Source organism: Syngnathus acus, chromosome 22 (genome assembly GCF_901709675.1).
Source record: "Syngnathus acus chromosome 22, fSynAcu1.2, whole genome shotgun sequence".
NCBI lineage: Eukaryota > Metazoa > Chordata > Actinopteri > Syngnathiformes > Syngnathidae > Syngnathus > Syngnathus acus.
Genome location: NC_051106.1, coordinates 2231859 through 2255251, shown reverse-complemented (window position 1 = coordinate 2255251; position 23393 = coordinate 2231859). Strand labels below are relative to the sequence as shown.

The window sequence follows — 23393 nt, the reverse complement described above, 5'->3', positions numbered from 1 at the left end:
CAGGAAAACAACAAAATCTTCAAGCACTTTCAGGTTATCCAATGAAGCCCATTTGAGACTTTTTTCTTTATTTTCTGCAAAGGAATAATAGACCTTTGTAATTATTTTAAAATTTGGGATCAAACGTGTATATCATTTGAGTACCTCAAAAAGATTGACACTCAGGTTTAAGAAAACACAATTTTGAACACACAAGACTATTACATATGTAGCATATTAAAATAGTTCATTCTCACTGAATATTTTCATCAGAATGCACCATTGAGTCCAACTGTTGCAGTTTCTTTATTTAAAAATATGTTTGAAATATTTACATGGCAAAAGATTTGAATGGCGCTGTTCACACACAAAGGCGCACATTAAGTTGGCTTTCATTTACACACATTCTCCACAATCTGAGATGATGACTTTCTGCTTTACTTTGCCATCTTTTGTCCCCTGAGCCTGCACAAAAAAAACAGTAGAATTTTTATCAACATAGAGAACAATAAAACCAAATATGTTAGATAAATTTGTGTTCAGGTTTTTTGTATTGCCTTGACATCAAACAGTAATGCAAACAGCATTTGTGTTTCGCATACGCACATTGTAAAATCTTCTCAAGATGATTAAGATAGTTGGTTATTGAAAGCTTTTTATTTCATTTGCAAACTATTGGTGTGGTGATAGGGCTGTTTGCAAAGAAAAGTGACATATGCACTGAAGCTGAAACGCATAAGCATTTTTTTTTTTTCAAAGCAAAACTGGCCATGTTAAAGTAAACATTTTTTTAACCAGAACCACTTGAGTCCTGTTTTTTTATGTTTACTCATAGTTGATTAAATATTTAATCAAGTAATTGCCAGGTTAAAAGTTATCTTAATTTTAATATGTCAAATATTGAAATTGGTTTGAACTCCAAAAATCCGTTCCGATTATGCACTAATTCTGATGGACATTTCGTGGGAATGCAGGTGGGCAGAAGACGACATCTAAAATGTCTCGTAGCCAGCATCACAAAGTACTTTAATGCAAAATCTCTTTCGTTTTCAGTGAGCTTGTCACATTACTCTCACCTCCATTTCACGAAGTACATCCATCCCCTCCACCAGCTCTCCAAACACCACATGTTTGCCATCCAGCCAGTCTGTTTTGTCATTGGTGATGAAGAACTGGGAACCATTGGCGTTCGTTCCAGAGTTGGCCATGGAGAGCTGCCCTGTGTTGTTCACCAGAGGAAATATTAAGCCACTTGTTCAAATGCGCCAGTGAAACCAAACCAAGAAGCTTCAACTGTATATTAATACCGAGACAACATATTGTAAAGTAAGACTTTCACCTGGAGCGGTGTGTTTGAGGACAAAGTTTTCATCATCGAACTTTCGTCCATAAATGGATTTGCCGCCGGTGCCGTTGTGGTTGGTGAAGTCACCTCCTTGGCACATGAACTGGGGAATGATGCGATGAAAGCTGCTCCCTTTATAGCCAAATCCCTTTTCATGTGTGCATAAGCAACGGAAATTTTCTGTAAAATCAATCAATCATACCGGTAAACATTCATGACACATCATTTATATAACTCAACAATGTGCTAAAAAATATGTAGTTCAAAGCCACATGGGAATTTCAGCTTCGAAGCGCCTTATTTGTGAGCCTGCCACCACATATTACTAAGAGGTAGCTTGATGCATTAGAATCTCCGGTGGTGATAAATATGGATGAGTGAGTACAATACAATGTATCGATATCGATGCCGATACCTCACACTGAAAAAGCCCTATGCATTGCAATGTATCAACCTGCTGTCATGGGAACAACGTCGGCCCGAAGGAGGAAGCGAAGTCTTCCTGCAGGTTTGTTGCCGATCTTGATATCCATGTAGACCTGTGGATTAATTCTTCCCTTTTTAGCAGGGGGCTCTGCCTGCAGAAACAAATGATACCCATCACAACAGGCTTTCAATCTTATGTTGCACAATTCCATGCAATAAAATGAAAGTCATCCAACCTCTTGAGTAGCAGTGTTGGCTGTTTCTCCTGCAGCCTCGACCTCAGCCTCTTCTAAAGTCTTTCCTGAGAACTTCTTCAGCCAGTCGTCATCCGACCACACTTAAAAAAAGTCAATGAAAATCAGAACAAAGGGACCTGAACCTCAGTTGTAGGAAATAATCCAGTCAATTATCACCTGGTCGAGAGGATCCTTCTTTGATTCTCATTGGCTTGGCGATGTTGACACGGACAGTCCGACCGAAAAGCTCGGATTCATTCTGAAACAAATATGGAAGAACGATCGAATATCATAACACTGTGACCTATTCTCCACGTCAATGCACTGCACTCACCATGTTATCAATAGCTGCAGCAGCATCCTGCACAACACAACGAAGGAGGACATAATCAATGCCTATAGTGAATGTTCACTCGAGTTGTCAAACATTACTGAACTAAATAAGTTGTCATCTCTTTGTGAACGGTAAAACGCTTCAGGTGACATCAAAATGTGCATTCACGTAAGTAAAACAGGACTGCATTCAGATAACAGTTTGTAGACAAGTGTAATCTCAGACATACCTCTGCCAGTTCAAACTCAACAAATGCAAAACCTCTGTGCTTTTCTGAAAAATGAACATAAGATTCATTAATATAGTATAGTATAGTTTGTCCATAACTCTTGATGGAAGCAGATATTGTACAGAATATTGTAGTGAAATGATCATTAACAGTACCTGTCTCGTAGTCTAATGGTATTTGGACATCTGTGATGTCTCCAAAGGGAATAAAAGCAGCATGCAACACTTTCTCGTCCACTTCCTCCGCCAGACCACCTAAAACAAACACGCAGCAAAATGTCTACATAAACAAATCCACCACCTTGTTGTTGTTCTTGTAACGGGAGTGCCCATTTTAAACGAAAGCCCTGCTCAGAACACTTTCGACGTGTTGATTGCGGAAAATCAAATCGGAAAACTAAATATTTTTTAATCGTACCGCAAAACCGTTTCCATGTTTAACAGGCACTTTAATTACATTTGTAAAGCATTCATAATTGTATTTGGTTATTAAACAATGTTGTCATGAAACAAGAACGTACCAACATACAAAACCCGCTTGCTTGCCGCCATTTTGGAAGGGATCTTTCAACTTTAACCCCTGGCCTGATTGGATGAAACTTAAACCCGACTCCGGTTTGTCGAGCGCCATCCACCGACGATAAAAAGAAATGCTTAGGCTGAGACGTAGTTGTGACTTTCCGCTTGTTCCACCAGGGGTCGCCACGGCGAGTTATTCAATTTCAAGGGTTCAATAACGCACAGATTTTCCCTATTCATGTAGTGTTATGTCCCATTACAATACATTTAAAAAGAAGAAACACTCCACAAGATCAAATAAACCAGGACTGTTAAAATTATTCATCATTCCTTTATTGGAAATACCACAAACCCACGATAATATAATGGGATGCAGAAACCAACCATTCCAAATCAAACATAACAGGCAAAGTAAAAGTTCAAGGGTCATTTTCTTTTTTGGAATTTTCTTGAAGTCTTACTTCATAACTGCATACTGTTTGGTGTGCAGTTTATTAGATTTAGAAAATAAATACCTGTCACTTTCTCCTGAAATATTTAAGTGTATTTTGAAATTAAATTTTACTTTTTTTTTTCTTTTTTTTTTTTCTTCAGAATTGTTCTAAACTTGTCTGGTTTCAGTGTAGCGTTTTCTCCACAGCTCAATCTGCTCTGCAACACACAATGACCCAATTTGTTTATACTTTGTGATATACACTAAATACAGTCAGTGTTAATAATGTGTTCTACATACCAGTTTGAATTAATCATTCAAGATGTGGTAGCAGGACCGGTATTAGTCATGCCGCCTACTTTCTGAGTGGCATCTTTCTTTGCTTGGTGGGCCTGCAGCACCGCAACAGCTTCTTCCACCTGGATCAGGAAAAACAACAACGATCGTAGTACACAACCTTACAGATGAAAAAAAAACAACAATATGAAAGTAATTTAGGAAATGACGCACCTTTGAACGCAATGACTCATGAGATTCCAGCATATGTAGCAGTTCCGAATTGTCGATCTCAAGCAACATGCCTGTGATCTTTCCTGCAAGGTTGGCGTGCATGGCCTGAATCAGTGGGAAGAGACGTTCCCCTATTCGGATCAACAAAACCGCATGAAAGTGAATAATCAACGTAATGACCTGTAAACTTTGATGCTTTGAGGTTACGGATTGTTACCGAGCATCTGCTTCTGCTCCTGTGGTGGCGCAGAAGCCAGCATAGAAGCCGTCAGTGGTTCCTGACCCTGAACATGGACAGCTGGCTGAGTCTGGAGGGGTCAAATTAAAGACAAAGAGAACATATTGACATATAACCACAATCTAATGATAATAAAATGACAATCATACCTGCTGTAAGGCAAGAGGTTGCACCACCTGAGGATTAGGGTTGCGTACACCAGCGGCATATTTGTAAGGAGGCATGGTGCGAGGCCCTGGTAATCCCATTGAGGGACGAGGACCAAGGGTTTGGCCGGAACCTGTCCCCCACCCCAAAAAATATATAGTACAGAATGAATTTCCAGCACTCCATTTGTATTTAGAATTGAAGAACTGATTTACTAAATGTTTGCAAACTTCTTTCACGTGGAAGATGATATACCAGATTCAACTTGGGGGAACCAGCATTGCCAATTGGATAAGCGCATTGTGTTAGGATTCAGGAATTTGGATCATTGTGAACCCACCTCTTGGGCCCTGCGTGTTGTTGGGAGACATGTGTCTCAAGTTGGTACGCGGACCTGGTTGTCGCAGTGAGCTGGGCATCCCCTGGAAACCACCTGGGGGCACAAATACCAACAATGAGATTGGCACATGCAAACTCACACTGCATTTAAAAAGATTGATTGAAATTGACTCAAAGTGCTGAATGCTGTTGTTACATGCCCACCTTGACCCCTACCACCTTGTTGCCACCGGGGATTTGGTCGCATTTGGGCCATCTGATTGGGTGCGTAGTAAGTAGTTCTATTCTGGGCCTGATGAGTAGAAGACAATGAAAAAATGCAGAGTCCTGAAAAAGCTACAAATATGGCTGCATTTTGACAACATGTTAAACCTTCAATAGCTTTCTAGCATAGCATTCATCTTCCTGATGAGTCCAATATTGGTGTTGCCACTTGCATATACTTTGTAGAAAAGTCACTAATTGTCTTTCTTCAGATATAAATGAGATTTGTGTGTCCTTTTGAGCCATGAGCCTTCTAAACCTGCCCAAGTTGGATGCTCGTACCTGTGGCACGGTCGGCATGAAGTAGCCACTGGTGGGTTGGAACTGATTAATGATGGCGTTGGCCGGCATGGCTCTCATGCCAGCGATGCGTTGCATGTACTGGTTGGTGAGATGTGCTTTACGCTCCTCTTTGCGCTGAGCAAGAGCCACATAGAGCGGTTTGGAACCGACGATTCGTCCGTTCATCTCAGTTACTGCTTTGGTGGCCTCCTCGGGAGAAGAGAAGCAAACAAAGCCAAAGCCCTTGGAGCGACCCTCCTCCAGCATCACCTGACAAGACAGTGACAGCGTGGTTAACCTTCACTACAACTAAAAAAACAATCACATCTCATCTCTTTGCAATCTCTCACCTTGGTGCTTGTGATGGATCCAAAAGGTGAAAACTCCTTACGCAGTTTTTCATCATCTATGGTGTCATCTAGATTCTTGATGTAAAGATTAACTCCCTAATTCCAAAAATAACAGTCATGAGCCGTTTGTAAATTCAACTCACTCACGCCTATTGTGTGAGTCCGACCGACCTGATAGCGGCTGATTCTCTCCTGTTTCAGCATCTCAAACTTGCGCTTCAGCTCTGCCTGTCGCTCCATTTTCTTCTGAGCTCGTCCCACAAACACAGTCTTGCCGTTGAGATCTGTGCCGTTCATGTCCTCCACAGCCTAAGGATTCATTTTAGAATTTAGAATCAGAGAAAATGCTTGCTGATTAAATACATTTCACACAATGAGGCCAAATTACCTTGTTAGCATCCTCATGCTTCTCATAACTAACAAATCCAAAGCCTCTGGATTTGCCAGTAGGGTCTGTCATCACTTTCACGCTGAGTGTTTTGCCTGCAGAATTCAAACACAATTAACATGGGATTCTGATTAATATTCTGCTTGTGGAATATGAGTTAAGCAGCAAAATGCACTGTTTTTAGTTATCTCAAGGGGCAGCCATTTTGCCAATTGCTGTTTTGACCTGAAACCTGGCAACTGTCATTTTCAGTCGACAGCGAGTGGCAAAATGGCCGCCTGCTGAGATGGATAAAAACAGATGGCTTTTGCCTATTTAATTCATATTCCACAAATAAAACCTTAATCACAACACTGTGTTTTGACTAGATGGGCCGCACAGAAAAGATTATCACAAAGAAAATTGGGGTTTGATTTCCACTTTAAGGCACTTACTTCCACTTACACACAACGGTTAATGACAAATTATTATACATAAAATCTAAACTGCTTACCATATTTGTCAAAAAGCTCCTTCAGGTGCTCATCATTCATATCGTCACCAAAGTTCTTGATGTAGACATTTGTGAACTCCTTGGCTTTAGCACCCAGCTCGGCCTCACGTTCCTTGCGAGATTTGAAGCGACCTACAAACCTAAAGATGGAGAAAGAGCAACAGATACACACTCTTTTAAAACAGCCCTGACTGATATGGGGAAAGTTCACCAGGATCCAACACTTTATAGTCCTTTTTTTGTATTCAGATATCCCAGGCTGAATCTCGACAATGACCATTTCAACCAGAGTGCCCCTTCACAAAACACAGCTATAGTTCCTCATCGCTGCAAGAGCAAACATGGACAAAATACATTTCAATTGTATTAATACCACCAGAGGCAGGCAGATAAATTGGCATGCTTGACAGTGAAAACCATCAGTACCATCTTGGTCCAACATGAGGATGACGAAGATGATGATGAGGAAGAAGTGGATGGAGAGAGGTGGAGGAACAGGGTCTCACAGTACAAAGGAAAGCTGAGGAGGACCAAATGTTCTCATATATACCTTGCTATGTTGACCTCTCCCACTCTGCCATCCAGTATTGCATTCCTGCATTCGATCCATCACTAAAACACACAAGCGTGGTCATACACACAAACACACTCAGACGGATGACCAGCGAGTGCACTAATAAGGCTGCAACAAACTGTTTCTGGTAGAAAAGATGAGCATTTTAGTTGGTTATTTAGCAATTCACAGCTTATCTTCACACTGGTGGAAGCAAGAGATGAGCTTATTAGTCATATTATTTCATCACCAACTGGGAGAAAAAAGTCAATTTAGAACACACGGGTGCACGACGGAACTTGCAAATTCCACATGGAACAAATCAGGCAGACACATAAGAGCTATTGATGATACATTCATGGTTTATGACAGAAATTGATACGTAAGAAAATGATCAGACACTCACACCTTGCGGTCATTCAAAAGCATGCCGTTCATTTTCTCAATGGCACGGTCAGCGGCATCCTGGGTCTCAAAGTGGACGAAGGCGTAGCCCTTGGAGCCATTTTCATCACACACCACCTAGAAGAAAAAGTTCGAAAATATACGTGCATGGTATCATGTTAACCATCGCGATGGGCAAGGTATCGGTACTGGTATCGGTACTTGCTACGACGGTATTGGCTGCCATCTTGTTGCACACCTTTTAATTAATCGCAATCAACTTTCTATAATTGTATCTGCATGTACTGTATATTTTAAACATCAAAACTTCACCTTGCAGGACAGGATGTTTCCAAAGGCAGAGAAGGTGTCATACAGCGCTTTGTTATCAATGGACTTGTCAAGGTTCTTGATAAAGACGTTGCCCACTCCAGACTTCCTGAGGGAGGGATCTCTTTGGGACCACATGATTCTGATTGGCTTTCCTTTCACCACGTCAAAGTTCATCGTGTCCAAGGCTCGTTCGGCTGGTTTGGGAAACACATGTGCGCAGGCACACACACACACACAAACACACACATGATAAGGGTGCTTGTTTACATAGAAACACTGCTTGGTTCTGTTGTCAGTATGTTAGTGTTTGGCTTCCTGACCCTATCGGTACAAAGAGTTTAAAATGGTGGTTCTTAAGCTTGTGAAGAATGTTCAATATGAATTTTCATGCATTCACTGAACCCATTTTATGTCAGTGCAAAAAAGTGAATCATGCTCATGAGGTTCAAAGAACAAAAGTCAATTACAAATCATGAATTTCACCAAATATGTAAAAAACGAACTCCCTGGATGATTTTTGTTGTTGCTTTACACCACAGATGTCAAACTCAAGGCCCAGGGGCCACATACGGCCCACCACATCATTTTATGTGGCCGCGAAGACAAATTGTGCATCAAATCCGTGTGTCATTACTAGAATTGCAAATTGTCTTCACTTTTAATAATATATATATTTTTTTTTCAATATTTGACCAGTTTTTACTCGTCTGATTTGAAAACGAGTTATTTGTCAGTTTGTTTTGTAGCTTTTACTGTATATAATATGAGGTGCTCATCCATTTATTTGGGTTGACAGTCATAATGGCCCTCCGAAAGAAGCTATGACTACAATGCGGCCCGTGAAAAAAATGAGTTTGACACCCCTGCTTTACACGGATTGCCCATAACGATACGTCATAACAATTTGAGTATCACAAAGGCTTTCTATGATTTGGTGATGCCAGCTGTCACTGATCATACAAGTGGGATGAATCAGAATCCAGACAGTGTGTCTCTTGACCTCCAGTGGACCTCTGAGACTGACGGGACTCTTGGGGTTTGATCCAACACTTTAGAGCTCGCGGGCCACATGCGGCCCAAAACTAACCCCCGAGTGGCCCAGCCTGTGTTCCAACCTGCCTGAATTGAATTGCATTCAAGAGATGCAGACGGTTCACAAGATTTCAAAAATCCCAACAGTGTTTGATGCCATGAATGCAACACTGGTGTGGCCTAGTACCCCCACATAGTGGGAGTGTTGTTTTGAAGCATGCCTCGGCGTGCTAACAGGAGTAGTGGCAAGATACTGTGGGAAATGATGCAGACCACAGTTACAGTTCTGCAGTGGACATTGCTTTTGATAAACAGTTTATGAGCAGTAGAAAAAAATGTGTGTGGGGGGGGGGGCTGCAGCTGCAATGGTAACACGGGGAACAAATGGGCCTCTTCTCTGCCTCGACACATGCTGTTGGCCTCACAGTAGAGTACACTCTGCCTCTGATAACACCATTAGCTTCAAGCGGCGGTGTGAAGGCGACATCTGTTTGCATTAAGCGCCACCTTTTGTTTGGCAAGCTGAAATCACTGAGATTCGACTTACGCTGTGACTCTTAACATAGGACAGGGCTCCAAAGTTCATGTGGTCATATAGGTTTGCTTTTGTTCGGTCACTCCACATTAACACACAGAGGCCAGGCTGCCCCTCCAAAAAAAGTGTCTGGTAAACAAAACAGAGCTGCCTTGCGTCTGCTGGCATCAGCAGTTTGACTCCCAATTGTACTTCACAAACCGTATATTCAGAGGTGTGTGTGATATCTGTCAAACGTGCCTGGCTTTGACAATTTTGTCTTGTCATTTCTAAGAACTTATTAAAGCGCTGACAGGTTTTTTTTGCAGCTTGGAGAGATGTTCTATATTTAGAGAGGGGTCCTCGGAGGTATGTGCTGGCATGGTGTGTGAGTGGAGAATTCTCCGCCATTGATGGGAAGAGACATATAAAGTGTGGCAGTAAAAATCCAGGAATGGTTTCACAATACATTATTTCAAACCCAAACTACAAATGATGAGTTTTCTTCTTCAAAGTCTGATGAGATCTTGCGGCGATTGTTTCATTCAGTGAACGAGAAGAGCCGATAGTCACGGATGGACATGCGTCTGCTTCATCATGACGATGATGTCACAATGGAGCTGCGGAGGATCTTAATCTTTCAGCGATAGATAAAAGTGCGCAAAAAAAGGATGGGCAAATGTAGGATTTTTGAAGGGAAAAAAAATTAAATATATATTTTGTGACAGTTGTGCAACTTTTCAGACACGCATTGTATTCAATGAAAATCCTTGGGTGAGCTTTGATCTCAAGAAACAATCTTCAACAATGCTATTTTACCTTCCACTAAAACCAACAAGTCAACAACGCTATTTGTCCTTCGAAGCAGAAAACACGTGCACGGACGACATGAAATTTCCCAACAGCTCCCATCCCCCCTTGTACACAGTACACGCTTGACAACAAATGGTGTCATCTCATCAGAGGCTCATCTTACAGTTCTGAACCAATGAGACCAAAACTTCTGGAAGTGAGCCAGTTGTGAGTGATTGCTCTACCGCCTTTTGGGTTTCCGACTGGAGCCCAGATATGTTGGGACAGGTGTTCCAATGAAGCCTGATACAAAGAACTGCCCCCCACTTTCCCACTCGCACAATGTAACCAACTGACATTACTGCTCAATTCATATAATAAAAGACATCAGAAGAACAAGGATGACTTTCCAAGTTTTGATCAACTTGATCACATTTTCGGCATATGGAATCATAAATCTTTAGTGCCTATATCATCCATACATTAGCATGTCACACAAGAAATGTGGTGGCCAAATTTAAAACATTAAAGCAGTAAAAGTCAGTCCTTATCATTGGGTTCAATAATGCAAAATCTGTCTGCATGCTTATAGAACTGGGTTTCAATAACGTGCGTATTGCAGTTCAATCGACTGTTTTGTGAATGGGAAAATGACATTACAGTTGTCGTTGAAGCCACGCGTGTCGTTACGCGAGTGACGCAAACGGCGGCTTTCTTACCGTCAGCAGGCTGGGAGAAGTTGACATAAGCGTACCCCAAGGACCGCCGGGTGATCATGTCTCGGCAGACCCGAATGGACAGCACCGGTCCGGCTGGGCTGAATTTCTCGTATAACATCGCCTCCGTGATGTCGGGGTGCAGGTCGCCAACGTAAAGAGAAGCCATCGGATAACTCCCGGTCGATGTGTTCATATCTCGAGCGTCAAACGTCAATGAATTTCCTTTCAAAAATGTTGCTAAGGGGAGCGTTTGATCCAAAATAAACCACCTATGACAAGGAACGGCTTAAAAAATAAAATAAAAGATAAACTTAAAAAAAAAAAGATATTTCTTTTTAAAGACCAGAGGTCTCTTTTTTTCTTTTACTATTTTTTAACTTGTATATTTTATCAATTTAAACGCTTCGTTTCTTTTTATGAAGGTTTTATTCTTTTTATATTTTTTATGTATTTTTCAAAGTTTTTCAAGAACAGTGAGTTAGACACTCACGGTGGTTTTGTGGCCGTGGAAAGAGACTGCATGGGGGCTGCGTGGGTACTTTATACACCGTGCGCAGTGCGTGAAAGAAATGGCTGCAGGGTCAAACTTCGGGTAGGAGGGGAAACACGCCTCTGCGCATGCGTGGTGTTCAGAGCGCACATAGCTTAAAGGAACCTTTTGGCCCATTCCATCAATAAATATTAAAATATCAAATAATCTGTTACTATACTAATCCGATCTTTAAATGTGACGTAATTTTTCTCAAAGAATAAGAATGAAAGCCCTTTTTTCCCCCCATCTTGCAACCTGCATAAAAAAAAGTTGTCAGTAACTAGCAACAATCAGAATGCATGATGAATACATGACAGTGTAAATAGACTTCATGGTAGGCTGTTATGCACAACGTCAGCAAAATGTTTTGAGAGAGGTGGAGTCAAAAACTTCTCAATCGCAGGAGAATTGTCTTCTACGGTAAACCCGCATTTCTAACATATCCAAGCAGCATAAGAAGATGAGGCTTTGCCAATCACTCCACTTTTCCACACCCAACAAGGCTGTTGTGCGACGCAGCACCCGAAACGGCATCTATGCACTCGTGATGCTGAGCACATGGCCCAGCTCAATAGCTCCATCTAAAGGCGCAAGAAGTACACTACCAAACGTCAATTGTGATAGACATCCATCCATTTTCTGTACCGCTTTGTCCCCACGGGGGTCACGGGCGTGCTGGAGCCTATCCCAGCCGTCATCGGGCAGTAGGCGGGGGACACCCTGAACTGGTTGCCAGCCAATCGCAGGGCACACAGAGATGAACAACCACCCGCCCTCGCACTCACACCTAGGGGGAATTTGGAGTGCTACATCGGCCTACCAAGGATGTTTTTGGGATGTGGGGAGAAACCGGAGTGCCCGGAGAAAACCCACGCGGAGAACATGCAAACTCCACACAGAGAGGGTTGGAGGTGGAATCGAACCCACACCCTCTGAACTGTGAAGCAGACTTGCTAGCCAGTGCCCCACCGAGCAGCCGGTTGTGATAGACAGTGTTACAATAAAAGTAGTTAAATACTGTACAGTTCGGTAGAGAGGGTCTTCGGCATATTTACTGGATTTAATTAATGTGGTAGATTTATAAACTGAAATTCAAGTTAGTCACGAAAAGTTTGCCTTGAACATGTAAAAGAAACCCACAGCTCCCATTCAAGTATTTCGCTAATTAGTCTCCATGATTGTTCTAAATGCTTTAAACCAGTGGTCCCCAACCACCGGGCCGCGGACCGGTACCGGTCCGTGGGTCACTTGGTACCGGGCCGCGGAGCCGCATAGGAAAAAAAAAAAAAAAAAAAAAGAATTTTTTTTTTCTTTTTTTTTTTCATTGACGATCAATTCATTCAGGTTAAGACGCTCGTCCCGGTCACGTGACATGTTTCCCCAGTCGAGCCCGCAAAGCTAGCAAAAATGAGTAAGAATTTATTTTGAAAAATATAAAAAATTTGGCGAATCTCTCCCAATTACATCTGTCAGTGCATCTGAAAAATAAGGACTCTTGACACAGGGCGCTCGTCTCGGTCACGTGACATGTCACCACAGTCAAGCCCGCGAGGCAAGCAAAAATGAGCAAGAAACAGAGAAGTTTGGAAAGCTTCTTCGGAAAGGGAAAAACGTCCAATGAGTACACTGAAGAAGAAGAGGCTACGACTTCTAAGAAAAGGAAAGCTGCATTTAAAAGAACATTTCTGGAGTCCTACTTAAAATATGGATTTATCGCCACAGGTGACTCTGACACGCCAAGTGCACTCCGCATATGTTGCGAAAGGCTAGCTAACGAGGCAATGAAGCCTTCAAACCTGCTTCGGCACATGGAGACCAAGCATCCTGCATTTAAAGACAAACCTTAACCACTTCGGGTGTCATTGTCTCCGATTACGCCTAGATGGGAACGGCTCATTTCTGAGAAAAGAGCTCGGTGCTCCCACTAATTCAACGTTTTATTTTTATGTGGTTTATATTTGTTTTTATGCCAGTCGTATCATTTTATTTCATCCTATTTATATATATAAATATTTAAATAATAAATATATAAATATATTTATTTATATAAAGGCCGGTCCGCGAAAATATTTCTGACACGTAACCGGTCCGTGGTGCAAAAAAGGTTGGGGACCACTGCTTTAAACTACAAGTGTAAAATGAATAGCAAACTGCGATTCACTCATTGACTCAATATGTGGTCCTCGCAGGCCAACTGGTGCACATCTTAAGGATCACTCATCCATTATCTGAACCTCGTAACACTAATTAACAAACATAATTCTCCACTTCTGTCATGTAATGTTGCTATGGGGCAAATTGTCCTCAGCCACTAAATGAAGGTTAATTCAGATACTACTGTTTATAAAGTAGATCAATACATATTGTCCAGCAATTAAAGACATGCCACAATGGCATTGAAAGTACTTGGATTATACATTAAAAAAAAAAGCATTATTTATAGCATAGTTAATCCAAACACACAGTAGATGATCAAATAAAAGATACAAGGAGTGAATGGTTAATATTTTATTATGCCTGGAGAGTTGCAGTTTACTCCACTTTGTTCATCTTCCTGGAATTAAAGGAAAAACAACAATTAAAAATTTAGTTTACCAGCCAACAAGACACACAAAAGCTCTTGTGTTGAGCTCATTAGATGACACACACAGTATTGTGCCAGTATTGTGGTAAGGCCTACACTAAAAAAAATCAGTTACCTCAACAAACCGAGAAAAATTGAACGTAGTCTCCTGCGTGCTCCCTTCCGTTTACACGGCGGTTCATCCATTCCAAATGTTCCAAAAGAAACTTTGTCTCGTTCTACCACCGCTTCTTCATAACTTAGAGTTTGGGAGCCATCAGCTTTTTTTGACAACTGAATTTTGGAGCGGAGAATTGGCTGTGCATCGTTTGGCCGCTCTTGACGTTTTGTAGCTTTGTAGTCATGCCACAGTTCATCTCGGACCTCCATGTGCAGAGGTTTGCCCGGGGCCACGTTTGCAATTTGACCTTTGGTGTCATTTAGGTTAGTCTCTAGTTCCATGGTGGGAATCTGAAGGTCAATTAATGTGCCATCTCTTGCAGGATCACTTTGTTCATTCTGGCCTGGTAGCAAGAGCGTCAGGCTGGAGACCGGGTCTTGCTTCACAACCACAATGGCGCCTGGTGAAGAGGGCCACTGGAATTCACTTGAGACTGAAATGCTCTCTTCCTCTGGTGGGGCAGCATCTGACTGCATCAAGTTTAAGTCTGGTTTTTGGATAGAGGGTGCTGGTCTTTGCACTAGAATTATTGGACCAGTGCTGACGACCGCCTTAGCGTCTGTACAGTAGTGGAAACTTTGATTTAGTGTGACTTTTGAGACTGATTGAGGTTTTTTTTTTGTTATTCGATAAACAGACCTTGAGAAAGGTGCTTGACAGAAAGGCCTTTACACTTTGAGTTACAGCAACGGCATACCTCCACATTGCCACTTAGCTCCTCCCACCTGAAACAATAAAAAAAAAAAACAGATGTGAGAGAAGAAAAAGCATAATTATGTCCAGAGTCATTACAGACTGTACTGAGATAGAATAATCTAGCAAATACCTTGAATTGACCAAGTCAAAGTTGCAGGATTTCGAGCCACTTGTTATCCCAATGTCTGAGATGAGCACACTACAGTGGATATACATCTTCAAGAGGGATGGGGGCAAAAAAATTCCAGGGTCATTAAACTAAACAATATCAAATGTTTCAGTACAACTCACCTCTGAAATTAAAGAAGTAGAATTCAAAGCAAACTTCACTTGTGAATAGTCAGAGTCCAGAAATTTTACAAGTGTATATGAAGAACTGGATGGGACTGTGCACCTGGCAAAGAGCAAGAGCAGCAATTCAACACCAACTATTCATATGTGCAAATAATTAAACCTTTAAATGGCTACTCACCCTTTATTCATTATGATTGCACTCCAGGGTTTAATGCGAGACTCGGGAGATGAAGAGATAAAGCAGGACCGGCTGAAGAGCTGCTGATGAGGGCGGAGTTTAGCAGACAGCTGAATATTGATGATTTGGCCTCGCATATAGATGTTAGATTCTGCCGCACTTGTCCATGAGGCTACAGAACACACAACGTGCTGAAGCGTTCAACCTCCACCCCGCCAATCTGTACTATACTTACAATCCATTGCTTTTATGCTGAATTGTCTGCTTTTATCAGGAAATGTTTGATATGGTAAATTTGGCTCGTTTGACCTGGAAGACATTTATTGCCTGTAAGTTAACTCATAGTAATGACTTTTTTTTTTGCCTCCAACATGCCCAATGCAACTCTGCAATATCATACATATGGCAAAAATTCAAATTAAACAAAAAAAAATTCCCACTCACCTATTTGGAATACAGGAAACGTGCACAGTTGAAGGTGTGAGCCTCGAATTCAAGACTTTCCTAGGACTGAAATGAAGAAAGTTGGAGAACACATCCAAGCTCTTCTCCATCTGTTGAATAATATTGATTCAGAAGCTCATTCCAACTAATTCATTTAATCAGACTTTGGTCCACTCACTTCATGTCTTGTTCCACATTGATCATATCGGTACGTGAACATCAGTTGGCTTGCTAGCTCACTGTTGCTGTAGCAGCCATCACCCAACTGGATCTCGTCTCGGTTGAGGATGACATCACCCAATCTCTTATTCACAAGTAGGATGAGTTCGCTTTCATCACAGTAAACCTGGACGGCTTTCATGATCGAAGAGAGATCTGCAAACGTGCCAAAATCAACTCGTGCTCTCCAGGGGTTGAAGATGCTATTGAAATCATCGCTCAATTGATACGGGAAAGGAAAAAAATTCTGTAAAAAGACAGCTTCTGTCAAATGAACCAGGGAAAGGTGACTTAAAAATACAAACAAAAGTAGCTCCAGCACACCCATTGCTGATCTCAAAGTGGATCAACCACTCTAAAACGGCGTGAACTCATGTTCCACTAATAGTCTCGGTAGTGAGGTGACAGCTGCTACCTGTCAAACTAATGAAGCTGTCGTGGTGCATTCAATTGCAATATGTAATTCAGTTTTTTGATTATGAACTTGGTATTTATTCATTCATGTTGGTAATTAGAATTCTTTGAAATAATTAGAAATATTAAACTGCATGGCTCTTGTTTTCTAAATTGGACTTGCCACTTTCCATGTAGAGTCAGGAATACAAGAAGAGTTAAGTCAAGTCAAGTCAAGTCAAGTTTATTTGTATAGCCCTAAATCACAAGCAGTCTCAAAGGGCTTCACATAGACAAAAATTGACAATTATTCTCAAAGCATCCCCTGATCTTAAGCTCCCAAAAGGGCAAGGAAAAACTCAAAACCCCTGCCAGGGGAAAATGAGAAACCTTGAGAAGGGACCACAGATGGAAGGATCCCCCTTTCAGGATCACCAGGTTGTAATTAGAGTTAACTTTTTTTTATTCAAAGATTTACAAAAAGTCCCCTGTCATACTGGAGTCCAGCCAAAGCTGGTTTCTTCATTCATGCACTGATAGCTTTCTTCAAGCTTTAATCCTCTTCAGGCTCCTCCTCACCTTCACCTTCATCCTCAGCGGTAGCATCTTGGTACTGCTGGTACTCGGACACCAAATCATTCATGTTGCCCTCCGCTTCGGTAAACTCCATCTCATCCATACCTTCACCCGTGTACCAGTGCAGAAAGGCTTTACGGCGCAGCATGGCTGTGAACTGCTCAGAGATACGCTTGAACATCTCCTGAATGGCTGTGGTGTTGCCGATGAAGGTGACGGCCATTTTGAGGCCACGGGGCGGGATGTCACAGACGGCGGTTTTGACGTTGTTGGGGATCCATTCGACAAAGTAGCTACTGTTCTTGTTCTGGACATTGAGCATCTGCTCGTCGACTTCCTTCATGGACATTCGCCCCCGGAACACGGTGGCAACTGTGAGGTAGCGGCCTTGACGTGGATCGCACGCCGCCATCATATTTTTGGCATCAAACGCTTGCTGGGTGAGCTCGGGGACGGTGAGTGCTCGGTACTGTTGGCTCCCTCTGCTGGTCAGGGGTGCGAAGCCGGGCATGAAGAAATGTAATCGGGGGAAAGGTACCATGTTGACAGCCAGTTTACGGAGGTCGGCGTTGAGCTGGCCTGGGAAGCGCAGGCAGGTAGTGACTCCGCTCATGGTAGAGGACACAAGGTGGTTCAGGTCTCCATAAGTGGGCGTGGTCAGTTTGAGTGTGCGGAAGCAGATGTCATAGAGAGCCTCATTGTCAATGCAGTAGGTTTCATCTGTGTTCTCAACAAGTTGGTGGATGGAGAGAGTGGCGTTGTAAGGCTCGACCACCGTGTCCGACACCTGACGGCAAAAAAACGTGTTTAGCATCGTTAGCTGAAACAAACTCTGTACACAACAGGGGCGGCTTACCTTGGGGGAGGGCACCACGCTAAACGTATTCATGATCCTATCGGGGTACTCTTCACGAATTTTGCTGATGAGCAGGGTTCCCATGCCCGATCCAGTTCCACCACCGAGCGCGTGTGTAAGCTGGTAGCCTTGCAGGCAGTCACAGTTCTCGGACTCTTTGCGTACTACATCCAGGACCGAGTCGACCACCTCTGCTCCCTCAGTGTAGTGACCTTTTGCCCAGTTGTTACCAGCACCGCTCTGACCTACGGAGGAAGGAGTGACTCAATTTAACAGTCCTAAACATGCATTCATCCATTTTCCTTAGCTACTGCTTATCCTCTTGAGGCCTCAAGGGCAGGCTCCAGCTCCAGACCCACACAATCCTACCAAGCATTGAGCATCAAGAGTTAGCTGCGTGTCTAGTGATGAAAGATAGCTCATTTGAAATCACTCACCAAACACAAAATTGTCAGGTCTGAATATCTGTCCAAAGGGTCCGGATCTAACAGAGTCCATGGTGCCTGGTTCTAAGTCCACAAGAACGGCTCGTGGCACGTATTTGCCTCCTACATGGGAAAAAATAACCTCATGATAGAGAAAATTCTTGTCTGAATGTGTTACTCATACGTACCTGTTGCCTCATTATAATAAACATTTATCCTGTCGAGCTGCAGGTCGCTGTCTCCATGATACGTCCCTGTCGGGTCAACGCCATGCTCATCACTGATCACTTCCCAGAACTGCAAAAAACATTTTGATATTGAAACTACATATAGTGAACGTGTAGGACAGAAGCCAAGTGCTTCACTTAGGTTCCATGGCACTAATAATTCTGAATTGCGCTAAAGAAAATCCATCAAGTGAAAATGGAAAAATAAAAGGGTCTGCACTGTTCATATATTTTGTTGTCATACATAATGTTAACAAATTTTAAACATGTTATCAAATTCAATTTGTTAAATGAAAAATTGTTTGAAATTAGTACAAACTGTTGTAATAGCAAAAAGAAAATGCATGAAAAAATTGCAACTTCTGTAAATATTTTATGCTAAAATGAAAATAAGATATTTAGCAAAACAAAAAAAAACCTTTTAAAAAATTAGAACCAGTTAGTCATGTCAATGGGGTGTGGGTGGTGGATGCTGCTGACCGATAAAATATAAAAATAAAAAAAATAAAAAATGTTTTCTTTATTATTTTATCTATAAACTCACCCTGGATATTTAGGTTCATTTTAGTCAGTTAAAAATATTTTTTACCTTCGCACCAATCTGGTTGCCACACTGACCCGCCTGGATGTGAACGATTTCCCTCATTGCAAATGCAAAAAAAAAATATGCAACGACGTCAGGGACTTCGGAACGTTGTATTCTTCTCGTCTTGCTGTATCTCTATCGATTTATTTTTTCAACCCTGACAAAGCTGCTGTGACTCCACTACCCCGAGTAGAGCTACCACAAGGACCCACTTGGCTCTGTCACAGAGATGACACAAGCGGGTACGTATGAGCTTGCACGCAGGTGACGCCTGCACGTCGACCTATTGTAAGAAGGCACTTCGGCGAATTAAAGCTGTGCATTGCCTGCATGTTTTTCTCGCAATTAATCAATACAGAGACTCACGCATGACAACATAAATCATTACAGCATGCAATAAGTCATCGTACGAAAGACAACGTCAGTTTTTATAACAACATCAATTAGACATCACAAATGACGTACGAAATATTTAATCAGTGAATACATTTTCATAATAAAAAAACTATATTAGCTGTATAAAATATAGAATCTATATTTCATATATCCTATATTATATTATAGATAATGTAAGTATGCATTTTGAATCTAACACTGGGCAGCTTCTTTTTTTAATTTAATCAGTAAGTGCAAATTTCTAGATTATTGTTTTTCCAGTCACTTTTTCCATTTATTATAGCTGTGACATTTCAGAAAAACAATAAACCCGTTGCTTAACCTTACATCTAAATCTTAAATATTATATTGATTATTACTAGTAATAATAATAATAATACATGTAGTAATATTTAAGACTTAAATGTAAGGTTAAGCAACAGATTGATTGTTTTTCTGAAATGTCACAGCTATAATAAATCACAAGGGATGGTCAAATCCAAATTGCACAAGCGTTTGAAGGTCAAATTTAGAAACAAAAAATGAAAACACAAAAAATCTATGCTAGAAAAGCGCACATTTTTAAATCTACGTAAAGGGACACGTTGATCAGTTAACCAGTGGCATGATTGTTTTTGCAGTCACTTTTTCCATTTATTATAGCTGTGGCATTTCAGAAAAACAATAAACCTGTTGCTTAACCTTACTTCTAAATATTAAATATATTATTATTAGTACTACTAATAATACAATATTTAAGATTTATCTTAGTTATTATTAGAGATTATTACGTAGTAATCTCTAATAATAATGACGACGCTCATACGTAAAGGGACACGTACGTCGACAAACGGTGACCAGTGTGAGTGTGCTTTACGTCGTACATTGATTACGCCACGGTGTACTTGTTTAGTGAAAAAATAACTTGGCTCTACAAATAGCTTGCCTTCTCCAGAACGCGCGTACTCGTTTTCAAAGCGCGGTCCCGGTTCTAACATAACAGCAAAAGCGCAATTAAATGTCCCCTTTTTAAAACAGCCTATCTGCTTAGTAAATATTTAAATTATGACATTTTATGGCAAAGGTAGTGTAGCAATAATGTTTAAAAAAAAAAAAAAGTAGTGTGGAGAGGCGGGGCTTATGCTCAGGTAGGAAGTTGGAGGAATCGCAGGTGAGCGACAGTTGCGGAAAAGAAGTCGCTCACCGCAATGCGACTTTTCCAATAAACGCTATCAGAAATGATAGCGGGTGTTCATTCTTAACGTACTTTTATAGAAGAGGACGTCAGTCATGGTGAACTGCGGTATGTTTGCTCCGACTCGTTCCTGTGTGTTTTACTTGAAATGACACTTGCGTGCTTTCGGGTTAAGGCGTGGTCTTTTTTTTCGACGTTTAGAAGGCGCTTAGGTCCAGTTCAACAAGCGTAACATTTGTATACCAAACAGTACAGCATTTTATTTAGTGTTGTATCATTCAAAAGCCAAAGTTGAAATGTTCACGCCTTAAATGGAATAACGCGCCCCAACTCGAATTATAGCAAATATAGATTAAATACAAATGTATAAAAATCATTGTTTAGAAGGGATCTGTGTTTATAGTGACATCTGCTCACAGTACATTGCATTTAGTACATTGGAGTTGTCATTCTAAGCTTATTAAATTGTCCTCTGTGTGAATGGCAGTGTGTCCATATTAAAATTCCTTGGTCAACTGCACCACATCATACTGGGAGATGATGCCAATAAATTTGCCTAGTGTAGAGCAGTTCTAAACCTTTTTGACAATGTCACAACTTGAATTGAAATGTTGGATTCATCTCTTGTGTTGGACAGTTTGCAAACATATTTTAAAAATATGGCTGAAGTGTTATCATCGTCACTTTATGTGCATGTGTGAATGGAAGCAAACTACTAATATTATGACCCAAAACACAGAGTTGGTCCAGCAAGTAACTAACACTACTCAACACCTCAGGGGAAGATAGTATACATTACAACACCCCACCCAAACCTTTGTTTGCTTTGTTTACAGAGTGGAGTGGAGGGTGCTCAAATAAAAAGATGCAAATCTCATTGTTTTTAAGGACCTCTTCTTGACTGATTAAACAAGCTTAATCTAAAGAGGTATCATAAAAAAGAGGGTAGCCAGCTGCACATGAGCAACATGAAAGAACGCCACTGAAAAGTTCTGCAACTAGTTTTCAATAGTTGACAATTTAACTAGTTTGGCTCCTATTTCAAGTGTCAAATTGCATGTGAATGGTACTGCAGCAGAAAAGACGTTTGCAGCCAACCAAAATGCTCAGTTATGAAAAAATTATGTTTGTGGGTAACAACATAACACTTGGCACATTTGTTGAGCAGTCTTATTGCTGACAGCATCAAGGTTGAAAGTTACCGTTTGTGTTCGTGTAGGGGTGTGCTGTGCCAACCTCAAAGACAACAAGACCCTGATGAAGATGGGCTTGGCACTGGTGCTGGTGGGCCATGTCAACTTTCTGCTCGGCGCCCTGGTGCACGGTGCGGTGCTTAGGCACATCAGTGTGCACACCGAGGCCCGCATCTTGGTGTACGCCATCGCTAATGTCATCGCCATTGTGGCAGGCTTAATGGTAAAAGAAAAATACAGTGTATAGAAGATAAATTAGAATTAATTTAGAAAATTATTTTGAATATATAAATGCATGAGTATCATCGATGTAAGCGAGAGTTCAAGAGTATTGCAACAGAGAGCCATTCCAGTAATTTTCCTTTCAGATGTCAAATATTTGGGTTTTAGTTTACATTAAAAGATGGTTATGAGACAAGATAAAAATGTCCACTTTTATGCAAATACAATTGTAATGTTGCTCATGTGTCTTATGCTCTTCAGGGAATTATTGGTGGAATAATTGCAATTGTTTTGTCCAAAAACAAGAAAAGGATTTTGGTGAGAAATATTTGCCTTATGTTTGCAAGGACTTTGCATGCTTGTCATAACTTGTTTTTCTCTAATAAATGAGTGTGTTTAAAGAAGTACATAGCTAACAGCACCTCCAAAGCTAAAGACAATCCATTGCTGGTCAATGTCTGAAAATATTGTTTGATATAACAAATAGCAACTGCAAATTAAAATAAATTAATCAGTCGTGCCTGTCTTGAAATACAAAAAAAATTAACTTTGAAGCCAACTATATTCTGTGATATCTCTGCAGAAGTGGGTCCTGCTGGTGTTCAGCTTCATCGCAGGGCTCTTGGCCATTGCCTCCACTTTGGGCCTGATTGCTTCTGTGATCACCGCCATTGTACACAAAGGACAAAGCCTGATGACACACTGTACTCTCCTCAAACATGGTATAGGATCTTCCAGTGTCACCTATGAATGCCCCTTTGACCCCACCCGCATCTATGTGAGGACATAAACATTAGAAGTTGACAGTGTCTGCTTAAAAATTCTTAACCATCTTGTTTTTCTCACTAAGAGCACCACAATCATTTTGTGGGTGCCACTTATCCTCACGTCTGCGGTGGAAATGGTGTTCTCCTTCCGCTGCTTTGCTGCTTGTACGTCCTTCCTGTACCTCTGTCCATGTAGGCGGAGGCCCACCATAGCAAAGAGGGTAATTCATCTCAAAACTTGTTTTTCATTTCACCTTCTTGTCCTAAGTGATTTACAATTGTTTGGTTTTAGGTCCGCATCCAGAGGGCTGCCGCAATTGCCCAGTCGCCTCCATCTGAGGCGCCGCCCCAACTTGATACAGAGGCCATGGAAGAGGATGAGCTGCTGGAAGCAGTGCTGTAGTAGAGCAGAGCCACTGGCTCTGAGCATAATGAATCAAATAAGGGTTGGAACTGCTTATACCTAAGTAACATTTGGAGTGGTAAAGACATTTGTCTTGAATATTTTTTTCTACATAAGCTTTTTTTACTTGTTGAAACTGCCATTTTATGTGATGATCACAGTGTGTATTAAAAATGTTAATACCAGCTGGTCAGCTTTTTCGTTTAATATCTAGTATATTTTTAACAAAT

The 23393-nt window shown here is 41.3% G+C and overlaps 4 protein-coding genes across 8 annotated transcripts; 1 reads left to right on the top strand and 3 right to left on the bottom strand.

The window, feature by feature from the left end:
- Nucleotides 1-266: 266 nt before the first annotated feature.
- ppie (peptidylprolyl isomerase E (cyclophilin E)) lies at nucleotides 267-22547 on the bottom strand. 2 transcript variants are annotated; one of them, XM_037241563.1, is made up of 10 exons: nucleotides 3070-3170; nucleotides 2705-2803; nucleotides 2550-2593; nucleotides 2321-2347; nucleotides 2164-2245; nucleotides 1987-2087; nucleotides 1779-1902; nucleotides 1319-1504; nucleotides 1056-1198; nucleotides 267-444 (listed from the first exon to the last, which is right to left on the bottom strand). In XM_037241563.1, exons 1-10 carry the CDS (start codon nucleotides 3098-3100, stop codon nucleotides 376-378), a joined length of 906 nt encoding a protein of 301 aa, XP_037097458.1. In that variant the 5' UTR covers nucleotides 3101-3170; the 3' UTR covers nucleotides 267-375. The 2 variants fall into 2 exon arrangements, with proteins under 2 accessions (XP_037097458.1, XP_037097460.1); XM_037241565.1 differs by lacking the exons at nucleotides 1779-1902; nucleotides 1987-2087; nucleotides 2164-2245; ... (2 more) ...; nucleotides 2705-2803; nucleotides 3070-3170 and adding exons at nucleotides 6138-6145; nucleotides 22542-22547 and having other exon boundaries at nucleotides 1319-1449.
- Nucleotides 3382-11375, bottom strand: pabpc4 (poly(A) binding protein, cytoplasmic 4 (inducible form)). Of its 3 annotated transcripts, none has more exons than XM_037241553.1 (15): nucleotides 10839-11375; nucleotides 7782-7975; nucleotides 7471-7586; nucleotides 6512-6651; nucleotides 6019-6113; nucleotides 5802-5939; nucleotides 5631-5726; nucleotides 5281-5550; nucleotides 4939-5026; nucleotides 4736-4828; nucleotides 4398-4528; nucleotides 4228-4318; nucleotides 4011-4141; nucleotides 3801-3919; nucleotides 3382-3718 (listed from the first exon to the last, which is right to left on the bottom strand). In XM_037241553.1, exons 1-14 carry the CDS (start codon nucleotides 11029-11031, stop codon nucleotides 3818-3820), a joined length of 1878 nt encoding a protein of 625 aa, XP_037097448.1. In that variant the 5' UTR covers nucleotides 11032-11375; the 3' UTR covers nucleotides 3382-3718; nucleotides 3801-3817. The 3 variants fall into 3 exon arrangements, with proteins under 3 accessions (XP_037097448.1, XP_037097449.1, XP_037097450.1); XM_037241554.1 differs by having other exon boundaries at nucleotides 3382-3713; XM_037241555.1 differs by lacking the exons at nucleotides 7782-7975; nucleotides 10839-11375 and having other exon boundaries at nucleotides 7473-7586.
- On the bottom strand, nucleotides 16792-19174 carry LOC119116279 (tubulin beta-4B chain-like). Its single transcript, XM_037241559.1, has 5 exons — nucleotides 19012-19174; nucleotides 18384-18492; nucleotides 18208-18318; nucleotides 17771-18015; nucleotides 16792-17701 (listed from the first exon to the last, which is right to left on the bottom strand). Exons 1-5 carry the CDS (start codon nucleotides 19066-19068, stop codon nucleotides 16892-16894), a joined length of 1332 nt encoding a protein of 443 aa, XP_037097454.1. The 5' UTR covers nucleotides 19069-19174; the 3' UTR covers nucleotides 16792-16891.
- On the top strand, nucleotides 20490-23348 carry tmem54a (transmembrane protein 54a). Of its 2 annotated transcripts, XM_037241569.1 has the most exons (6): nucleotides 20490-20686; nucleotides 21798-21994; nucleotides 22255-22311; nucleotides 22577-22771; nucleotides 22844-22981; nucleotides 23053-23348. In XM_037241569.1, the coding sequence occupies exons 1-6, from the start codon at nucleotides 20674-20676 to the stop codon at nucleotides 23161-23163; spliced, it is 711 nt and encodes a 236-aa protein (XP_037097464.1). In that variant the 5' UTR covers nucleotides 20490-20673; the 3' UTR covers nucleotides 23164-23348. The 2 variants fall into 2 exon arrangements, with proteins under 2 accessions (XP_037097464.1, XP_037097465.1); XM_037241570.1 differs by lacking the exon at nucleotides 22255-22311.
- The last annotated feature ends 45 nt before the right edge of the window (nucleotides 23349-23393 follow it).